This window comes from Vicia villosa, linkage group LG4 (genome assembly GCF_029867415.1).
Source record: "Vicia villosa cultivar HV-30 ecotype Madison, WI linkage group LG4, Vvil1.0, whole genome shotgun sequence".
Classification (NCBI taxonomy): Eukaryota; Viridiplantae; Streptophyta; class Magnoliopsida; order Fabales; family Fabaceae; genus Vicia; species Vicia villosa.
In genome coordinates this window covers 193,826,945-193,837,815 of record NC_081183.1, presented here as the reverse complement: position 1 = coordinate 193,837,815, position 10,871 = coordinate 193,826,945, and the positions used below count along the sequence as shown (strand labels likewise).

General features: G+C 42.8%; 1 protein-coding gene and 1 long non-coding RNA gene across 2 annotated transcripts; one reads left to right on the top strand and one right to left on the bottom strand.

Moving 5' to 3' along the window:
• Positions 1-1,827: 1,827 nt before the first annotated feature.
• Positions 1,828-2,466, bottom strand: LOC131598618 (uncharacterized). Its single transcript, XM_058871201.1, has 2 exons — positions 2,278-2,466; positions 1,828-2,184 (listed from the first exon to the last, which is right to left on the bottom strand). The coding sequence occupies exons 1-2, from the start codon at positions 2,464-2,466 to the stop codon at positions 1,828-1,830; spliced, it is 546 nt and encodes a 181-aa protein (XP_058727184.1).
• A 4,080-nt stretch (positions 2,467-6,546) lies between these two features.
• LOC131594179 (uncharacterized) lies at positions 6,547-7,483 on the top strand. The gene is made up of 4 exons (XR_009281300.1): positions 6,547-6,808; positions 6,977-7,023; positions 7,132-7,187; positions 7,321-7,483. It is a non-coding gene; the product is annotated as an uncharacterized LOC131594179 (long non-coding RNA).
• The last annotated feature ends 3,388 nt before the right edge of the window (positions 7,484-10,871 follow it).

Sequence of the window (10,871 nt, the reverse complement as noted above, 5' to 3'; positions counted from 1 at the left end):
CCGGTGTATAACTTCCTCACGAAAGACGAACTTCCAGCCGACCCAAAGGAAGCTTCAGCTATTAAAAGGCGAGCCTGCTCGTACACTATCATCGAAAATAAATTATACCGACGAGGCTTCTCCATTCCTCTCCTTAAATGTGTCGACGCCTCCCAAGCGCTCGAAGTACTCCAAGAACTTCACGAAGGGATCAACGGTCAGCACCTCGGTGGCCGATCACTAGCGCGGAAGGCCCTCAGGGCCGGTTACTACTGGCCGACCATGCAGTTAGACGCCAAGAAACATGTCCAGAAATGCGACAAATGTCAGCGCCATGCCGACATGCACCTGGCTCCCCCGAACGAGCTTAAATCCCTCTCCTCGCCTTGGCCCTTCTCCACCTGGGGAATGGACCTCCTCGGACCTTTCCCGGTCGGGTCATACCAGAACAAATACCTAGTGGTCGCCGTGGATTACTTCACAAAATGGATAGAAGCCGAAGCGCTCGCCAAGATCACGTCTCAAAACGTACTCCGTTTCTACAAACGAAACATACTCGCTCGGTTCGGGGTACCACAAGCCATAATCACAGACAACGGCACCCAATTCACTGACAAAAAATTCCAAGAGTTTGTGGCCAAGCTCGGCACGAAACAACACTTCACTTCAGTCGAGCATCCACAGACGAACGGGCAAGCCGAGGCAGCCAACCGAGTCATCCTCCGAGGACTTAGGAGGAGACTCGGCGAAGCTAAAAAAGCCTGGGTCGAAGAACTATACAGTGTACTTTGGGCATATAGGACGACACCTCACTCGAGCACCGGAGAAACTCCATTCAGACTAACTTACGGCACCGAGGCCGTGATCCCCGTAGAAATCCGCGAACCCTCTCGGCGGACAGAATCCCCCCTCGAGGAAGAGCTCAACGACGAAGCCCTGAGGGAAGAACTCGACCTGGTCGAAGAAATCCGAGCAGGATCTTCCCTCCGGGAAGCCAAGCTAAAACAACAGATAGCTCTTCGACACAACACCAAAGTTATCAAGCGCGAGTTCGAGGTCGGCGCCTTGGTACTCCGCAGAAACATGAAGGACTCACGCGAAGGTAAACTCGCCCCGAACTGGGAAGGCCCATACCGAGTTTACGATAAAACTGAGAACGGGGCTTATTACCTCGAAAACCTCCTCGGCGAAAGACTTGCTCGACCATGGAACGCTGAGAAACTCAGACGTTATTACAGCTAGAAGCACCAACGTACCCCGTTCGTTCCCTCCCAACACGAGGAGCACCCCGGGAACGGACTCGCGCCGTGGTACGGGCGCGATCACTCCATGACAACAACCGTCGGATCCATCTACCGAGAAATAGGACCGGCCGCACGGGGAACTCTACACCTAGACCCACCGTGGCAGTACCTGAAAGGCAGAACCCCAGCTCGCGATGGGAACGTTCACGCCGCGAGCACTTGGCCCCGACGACGGCCTCGTACTCGCTTATAGCGCACACCTGCTCTGCGCAACCGGGTTGTACCCCTCACACCCGAAAGACAATCTAGGCCGAGCATAGTCCAACCCAACAAACATACAAAAATATTTCGAAGTATCAGAATACCTCCTCGGGGCAAGCGAAACCCGAGCACAGTTATCAAACGTCAACGAACATGCAATAACAAATCATTTGAAACACCAATCAACGAAAGCAAAGGAATAATATTAAAGGCCGACCAAATTGGCCGGCGATATCCAGAAGTTACAAAAAATGACGGGCACGCAGGCCCCAACACACAAAATAAAAACGGCACGCAGGCCGACAAAGACAGGCACGCAGGCCCAACAATTAAAAAAGATTGATCATTCATCGTCCCCGGGAGACTCGGGCACCACGGCCCCATCAACAATCCTCGACGAGACCCCGATGTTGTCTTCCTTCAGGCCGGGATTCAGAACCCTCAACTGCCGAACTGCGCAGTCAAACCCCGCTTCGGCCATCTCGGCAAGACTCAGCTTCATCTCGTTTATCTTCTCGACAAACTCCGCCCGAGACTTCAGCACCGCCACATCGGGGAACTCCTCGTCCGATGGTGCCCACTCCCGCTGAAGATCAGCAACCTTCTTCTTCTCCGCCTCGATCTCCTCGTCCTTCTGCTTCAGGGCCTCATCAACTTTCTTCTTCAGCTTCTCCCTATCAGCCTTCAACCGATTGGCATCCTACACGACATTTTTCTTCTCCGACTCAGCTTTGCGCAGCTCCTCGGGAGAAATCGAGCTTCGGCTGGCCAACACTTAGGTCATCTCCAAGACCCTCATGACGGCGGCGCCATCACTCGCCAGTTGCTTGAGAAGAGCAGGGGAATCCATAGAATCTACCCGACGAGCCTCATCCGGAGAAGTGGCCATGGGAACCCTATCAAAGTAACCCCCGTCCTTAAAGCAGGGAGGCAGCACAAAGGTACGGTCGGACCTCCGGGTAGACCCCTCCTCGCGGCTCATCTCGGAAGGACGGGGCCTCTTAGGAGACCTTTCACCCTCCACAAGCACCCGGGGAGATCCAGCCGAACCCGACTGATCGCCCGCAGTTGCCCCTCAGCCTTTCTTCTGCTGCTGCCGGAGCTTCCTCGCGTCTTGGGTCACCATTTTCAGTATTTTGTCTTCTTTCTTTGGCATGGCCTCTGCAAGGAAAAACGAAACAAGTTAGTAAAGACACCAAAAAATTAACAGAAAGTCAAGACGAACACCCGAGCATAACCTAACAGTGCGTGCATCTCCTCGGCAGTTTTACAGGATAGCAAGGCCTTGACGTTGATTCCACGGGCCTCCACTATCGGCACGCCGTCCTCACCTAAAACGGGGTTCCCATCCTTCGTCACCCATTGGGACATAGTAAAATTGTCCACATACTTGCACAGAACCGAGTAAGAGGCTGCGTCCTGCTCGTCCAAATCCTCTTCCTCCCAGGCGTAATTTTTGGGGGGAGCCGAGAAGTGACCCTTCCACCAGAAGAAAGGGAACACCGTACAAAACTCCTGCACTACCTCCCCTTTTTCATCCCGGACCAATACACCGTCTGAATCCCGAGCTTCCACTATGTCGGTCAAAGCCGCGTACACAGCCGGGCTGTGCGGCCGGACGAGGTAATATCGATCCTTGAAATCCTTGACGGAGTCGGTATGCATTTTGAAAAGCTTCCGCTCGGCATTCCTGAAAGAAACCCAGCTATAGCGCCCGTCAGCCACCTGCCTCTGTACCCGGAAATAGCGTCCGAACAAGGCGGTCGTGGCCCCGACACCTAAGAAGTCACAGACGATCTCAAACGCCCTCATAAAGGCAAATGCGTTCGGGTGAAGCTGGGACGGGGACAAAGCAAGGGACGCCAACAGAGAAACTTGGAAGCCGCTGAAAGGAAGGCGGAAGCCGAGCTCCTTGAACACGTACTCGTACATGGCAAAGCTGTCCCCGTCAAAACGAGAGCAGATACGCTCCTCCGGAGACGGGCAGCCTACTTGGTAATTCAACTCTTCACCGTCACCCCGAATTTCAATCTCTCGGTGAGCCCCGTGCAATGATTCAGTATACCGGGACACCACCGCCAGCGGTTCGTCGGCTACCCAGCTCGTCTCATTGGGACAATCATAATCGAAGAGCGGCATGGGAGAAACGCCCCCCTCGGCTTCAGGGGAATTTTCTTGATCCTCCTCGACGGTAGTCGAAGGCGGGGTACTTTGGACCTCGATTATTTCAACATCAGAGCTACTAGCGGCCGTCTCTCCCGAACCGCTGGCCCACGAGCCGGACTCTGAACTAGACCCCGAGCTGGCACTCGAATCAGATGCACCTGCATGCAGAGGGAAAAAATGAATTCGACGGTCCATCAAATCCACCCTTCCACCACAACACAAGCGAAAGGGTAGAGCAGGAGCGAAGAGCCCCCAGCTAAACCCCTCATCGAGGATACGCCCATCCGCCAGCCGAGGACCCACGCCAAAAAACTTAACAAAAAGCGGAAGCAACCCCCGGACCTCTAGCCTACAAGCTCAACCCCGGGCATCGCTTGGATAACCCGAAGAAGGAACACCGACTACGCGCAAGACCCAGCCGACGTAGGTGGCGAGGACAGCAATAACGGCAGAAGGCCGCTTGCTCCCGAAACAGCAAGGCAAAACATAAAAACGGCGAGTGGTTGGTGAACATACCTGATGATGACATGACGAGGGTGGTCGGATTGAAATCCTCGGCGAGAACTCGGGTTGTCACGAACTGCAAAGATAATTAGCTACCTCCGAGGAGCGTTTTTAGAAGCCGAGCACGCGAAGAGAGAGAAAAAATGTTTAAAATGAGGGGGTTCACCCCCTTTTATAAGGAAAAGCTCGGGAGACGAAACGTCGCGCCGTATGACACTGCCTCCCATGCGCCGCCACCTAGCCCCTAGGCAATCATTACCTATGCCACGTCAGCACGTGCGTCACACGCGCACCTTTCCGCTCGGACTCCCAAAGACATGCCCGTCCAGGCGGACCCACTCGACGAGTCCCTACCCCACCGAGGACGCACATCATCGCGTAACCGAGCATCAACAAAGTCGCAGCCTCTTGACCAGACGACTCCAACTTGGGGGGCTCCTGTTCTGGACTGGGCCAAGAATTAGGCCCAATGCAGCTTCGGCCCACTGGACCTTCGAGGCCCAAACCAGGTTGCACTCTCCACCATGTGAAATGGTGCTCGTCACCTCCTTGCTCGGCATGGGTGCTCCCCGCTGACATCCCTCCCGAGGACCCTGCTCTCCGCGAGCGCCCTCCTCGCCGAGGACCCTGCTCCTCGCAGGACTCCTTCATATCCAATCCTCCGAATACTACGGAGTCCACGTGGCCCCTATAAGACCGCGTCTCCCTTGGATTCCGGAGCGGTTAACCAGGACAGAGGGCATCACGCACCTCAGATATTTCCTCCCAGGAAACCTGGCAGTCTCCTAGTTGGGCCTGGGAATCCAGCCCACTAGCGTGATCATGGCCCAGCGCTGAGGGCTATAAATACCCTCTCTCAGTAGAGGGTCAGGGATTGAATTCACTTCTAACCTTAGCTTGTACTCGCTCTCCTTTGCTCCTCTACTCACTTTGGCATCGGAGTACCTTGCAGGTACACCCCCCCTTCACTTCACGAAGACCAGCATCCGAGCAGGCCTTGACGACTCTTCTGATCAGGTACAGATCAACTAGTAACCTTTGACTAGGTGACATTAGCAATGTTAATAGTGAATTTATCATAACATGGAGAATACTTGTTAAATATAGTTATATAAAAATCTATGATCCATGATTTTGGTTTAACTTTGCTAGTGGGTAAAACATGTAAAAATTTACATTTTGTATGAATGCAGTTGTACCACTTTTTCCTGCATTAATAATAGTTTGTTGGAGCATTTTTTACAGTGATTCCACTTGTTCTTTGCTGAAAGGATGATTCTATTCCACCTTTTCACAGGTCTTCGATTGCTGCCAATGCCGACTAAGGTTGTTGAAGTAGTTTGTGATAGAGGAATTCCCATGTTTTAGATCATGGACGAGGCTTTTAACTTCGAAGGTGAAAAATGTGTTGTCTATATTGGAGTTTGGTTCTTTAACTGCATCCCACATCTCTTTGGCATTATCATAATACATGAAATTGTCTCCAATTTTATTTTTCATAGATTTGAGGATCCATGACATGACTAAATTTTTTTCTTGTTGCCACTTTTAGAGGCCGGGTCTCCTTTCTTAGGTTATTTTGAATTCTCTATAACATATTTCTCTTTCCTTTTTCTTGAAGAACGAGTAAGACACACCTTTTTCAATGAAGGTAAATTTGGCCATTTAACTTATGACTAGTGACGAGAAGTGCAACCCCATCTAATGAGCTGTCAAAATTTATGTCAGTCTCTATGGGTGTGTCTTTTGTTTTCTCTTCTCCCGTGGTTGGGTCGATGAAAGAGATTAAGAATGATTCAAATCTAACTCTGATACTAAGCGGAAAATTGATTATTTTATTCACTTGATTGTTATATATATATATATATATATATATATATATATATATATATATATATATATATATATATATATATATATATATATATATATATATATATATATATCCAATGGTTATATGAAAATGAGTAAGTTATATGAGAATGTAATAACAACCATTGGATATATAACTTACTCATTTTCATATAACCATTGGATATATATATATATATATATATATATATATATATATATATATATATATATATATATATATATATATATATATATATATATATATATATATATATATATATATATATATATATATATATATATATATATATATATATATATATATATATATATCTACAATATAAGAAAGTTAGATGCTCTGGAAAAGACCTAACTGCCCCTTTGCTTCCATGTTGCTCCACGTGGACAGCTTACTTGCCTTTCCTATGCTCCCAAAATACTTCATGCTATCACGTTTTTTTTTGAACAAAGCCAAATACAAGCATTTCCAAATATTTTAATTTCTTTTCTATTTCTCTCTCTAGCACATCCTTCTCTCTTCTTTCTTCCTTCTTCATTCTTCCTCTTCTGTCTTCTAATCTTCTTTGTTCTTCCTTTTTTTTTCTTCTGTCTTCTACGACATGACTTTATGATTTCAAAAACAAATCTACATTTGTTATTAACAATATTGCTAACGAAACTCTAGCCGAAGGCAAAAGAACGGCTCGAAGTCTTCCTATAGATGTCAGTTTGCTTTCGTCGCATTTGTGATCGGCATCCACCGTTTGGGGTCTAAATAATCCACATCTGCTGATTCAATGGTATGTTTGATAGTTATTGAGATTTCAATTTTAGGGTTTTCTTTCTTTTTGTATTTTTGTTGGAAAAATTCAATATTTTTTGGATTTTGAATCATGGATTTTCTTTGTTTTGTTATATTCATTGGAAAAATGTAATCTTTATGGGTTTTGAATCTTGGGTTATTGTAGGTTATTACAGAGAGGTTGTCCAAGGAAGAAATTGGTTGTTTAAAAGAGTAGGTTTTACACTATGCCGGTGTTGGTTCACAGCAGACGACGATTATTATTCTGAAACAGATTCGATTCCAACTTTATCTTTTTTTTTTTTCTGATGTTGTTTATAGGTGTAGATTTCAAATTTGGAGTGGCATGCCCTTTTGATTGATAACTCAAATAACAGGTAATAGTAAGTTTGGAGTAACTTTGTAAGTTTTAACTTTAAGCTATATTTAATTGAATTCTTTAAAGGCTAATGTGTTAGTTTATTTTACACTTTCTTTATTGCACGCATGGTGTTTGATAAAATGTCTCAGCAAAGGAGAAAAGGAGTCGGTGAACGGGCATATGGCAACTTATTTCTTTGTTTCACAAGTTTTAACAAATGCAGTAATTTTGGTATGTTAGTATTACTCTTCTGAAATATATTTTTTTAAACCTTTTTCCCTTTGATTTTTAGGTGTGAATGAATGCAGTTAGACAATGGTGATATCATATGCTTTCATAAAGCTTCTGCAATGGGTAACGGGTAACGGGAGAAATTAAATATACTGATAAAGCTTCAATGGTTACAAGATTGGTCAAAACTTTCTCGATGTTTGCATAGGTTCGCACGGGTTTTTGAGATTCCAAATTTAGGCATTAACTATGCAGATTATCTCAGTGATAATTCTTTCCATCTTACAATATTAGAGATTAAAATGTTGGAGTACTTACAATAGTATAGTAATTGGTACACAATTATGGACTAAGGAGTACTTTTCAATCTTATGTGGATTGGTATGGTTTATTATGTAATAGTCATTGTACTTCCATAGTAACTGAATTTAAAACTATATGGAGTTAGAGTTATTGATTCATTTTACTGAAGGTACTAAATATTTTTCTAGCTATAGATTGTACTTTAATAGTTTCATTCAATATATATATAAAAGCATTAGTTAGCATTTGGTGTATTGCAATTTTTTTCTATTCAGTAGAATAATGCATCAGCGTGAATAGTTCATTAACCTGCTTTGTTCATAAACGTAGTATTGCTTTAAACTGACATGAGAACTTACTTTGGCTATTTATAAAAGTCATAATCAAAATTTGGTTCAGGTGGATTTCATTGGCTCTACTCTGTATTATATCTTTTAGTCTCACGTTTGCATTTGATCTAACTTTTCAAGTTTAAATAATTGGTTAATAGGTCATGTAAATTGCCACAATGATCTAATACAGGGAATGTTTGATTGTTTTTTTGTCGGGACACGAGTATGTATCAAAAATAAAATTTATATGCTAATCTATTTTTTCTTCATCTGTTCTGATGTATACTATTGTATCAGGTGTGTAGAGAGTTCTATCCTGTTAGTAATGATGATGATTGCGTTACATTTGAGTGTGTCTAGAAATCAGATAAGTATATACTACATGAGAGGAAGCATAAAAAGGAGAATGTAAGTCAAGGTGATGAGAATTCTGGTGGAAATATTTTTGTTCAGACATCGGGTGTCAACTACAATAATCATATATGCCAGCTTTCTTTACGGATTACGTAATGTGATTGTTAATTAGATTTGTAGATCCTAAAATTGTGACAGGAAATTATTTTGTTAGCCATAGGGAGTTAGATTTGATGAATCCATGTGGATTTTTTTTATTTAATTTGAATGTGGTATTGTCAATGTAGCTCAAGTTTCTGGAACTACTCAGGATCATTTGCAAGTATTTCATATTGAAACGAAAACGAAGATGAAATCATATCAAGTCACTCAACAGGTGCGGATTTGTTAATGATTTGGATTTGAATGTGCGTGTTGTGCCATTGATGAGTTGGATTATATCTGTGGTTACTATTGATTATCATGTGTTTCATTTTCTTTAGGTTGTGTTTTGGAAGTGGATAACCGCAGAGATGTTAGGCATAGTCACTCAGACATCGGTGTATCATTGGTCGGTTGAAGGTGAAAACATATTATTTTATTGCTTCTTTGTGTTTGTAATTTACCTGATTCTGAATATGCCTCTAAGTTTGTGTTGTTACTGGAACTTTTTGAACTGTTATTTGTTATTCTTTTTACCTTTCTTATTTGCAGGTGATGGTGAGCCAATGAAGGTGTTTGATCGAACAGGTAATTTGGCAAATAACCAGATCATAAGTCTATGTGTGTGAGTATATGATGACTATTGATGGCTTTGGTGTGTTTCTATCATTAGGAAAAGCCCATTCAATCAAAGTAGAGAAGATATTATTCAAGGAAAAGTCATTATACCAAGAGGTCTTGGTTTTTGAGGTTTGGTATCTTCTTCCTATATTGTCATCTTTAATTGTACCTATAATTTAGAAGTCATCAACAGTTATCTTCTTTTTACACTTATTAACATTTGGTAACACTGATAAGGATATGAACTTCTTGTATTTACTGACGAATGCATTCGATCTAATGAATAAACGGCCATGAGGCTCCAAAGCGAATTACTAAAGGCAGATATATTAGTGATTGTTGATGTTACAAACAAAGAGTCGGTTAACTGGATTAAAATCAACACAAGAACTATTGAAAATGTAATATGCTTCGACTCTTCGCCAGATTTGAAGAACAGATTAGGAGGCTATGATATTCATAATGAAGTGAAAGGAAGTATATTTGGAAAAATATTGGGTAGTCCTGTTGCTTTTGTGTCATCGTCATCACTCTCTTATAGGAACTTGAATAGTACTTAACTGCTTGCTGGATCCTAATTGTAGAAAAACTCTTCAATGCTTGAATAAGTGTAGTCCTGTTGTTCAAGCAACAATTCATAATTTGCATCTTCTGAAAGTTTTTTATTTTATTTTTGTATATGTAGTTGAAACTGGCTCAGCTACAGCAGCAGCATCAACAACAGTGGAGCATCAGTGCACAACACCAGCAACTTCAACATCATACTCTTTCAAATCAGCAGTCTCAGACTTCAAATCATAGCATGCACCAGCAAGATAAATTAGGGAGGCGGTGGTAGTGTCACCATGGGAAGAAAAAATTTGCTTGTATCAGATTTTGCTCTATCTTTCATGTGGGTATGCTCTGGTGTTCTTCTAAAATCATTCGTAATAAAAAACATGAGCTTTTCTCATTCCCATCTTGCTGAGATTGTGAAGTTTTCTTTTTCCATAGCCAACATGTTCTTTTATGCTTTTCTTTCTAAGCTTTTTCATGGTGGTGCCAACAATCCTCTTGCTACTTTGGTTGATGCTATTTCTGGAGACTTTCATAACTTCTTTTTCTGCATTGGTTCTAGAATTCCTGCCCAGGTTATTTGAATGCAAGACTCCCCAGGGGGATGCTGGTTTCCAGTTACAAAAGTAGAATTTGTCATAAGGATAAACTCTCATAATTACTTTGTGGTATATATAATGTTTAGAATGTTTCATTTTTTGATCATAACCAATGTTCATGTTTATTCTTAATTACATTTTAGATGTTGTCTTGATTCCAATTGCAGGTATGTATATCTTACTTCTTAAACATCTTTATCTTTTCATGGAAGCTATGGAAATGTTTTCCTTTACTTTAATTTCTTATTGCATTGTTATATGAGACAGATAAAAACAACTAACTTCAACAATGGATAACACATCCCCCATATACTTGGCCAAGAAAGCTAGAGCACGAAGATTTGTATTCATAAAACAATCCTGCGCTAAACGTCATAAATCGCAACAGTCGCATGGTGATCATTCAATTGCCAGAACCCGGCTATCTGAGTTAACATCTTCGCAAGTAAACCAACAACAATCCAGCGTATAGTTTCAGAAGGAAAGATAATTACGATAATGTTGGAAGGCTCAATTCCTTGCCAAAGTATTCATGAATTTAAAATACCGAAAAAGGTCTTCAAT

Coding starts and splice junctions, on each gene's coding strand:
- LOC131598618 (XM_058871201.1), bottom strand. CDS start 2,466: ATGAGCCGCGAGGAGGGGTCTACCCGGAGGTCCGACCGTACCTTTGTG. Junction 2,185..2,277: donor ATGGCGCCGCCGTCATGAGG/GTCTTGGAGATG, acceptor AATGTCGTGTAG/GATGCCAATCGGTTGAAGGC.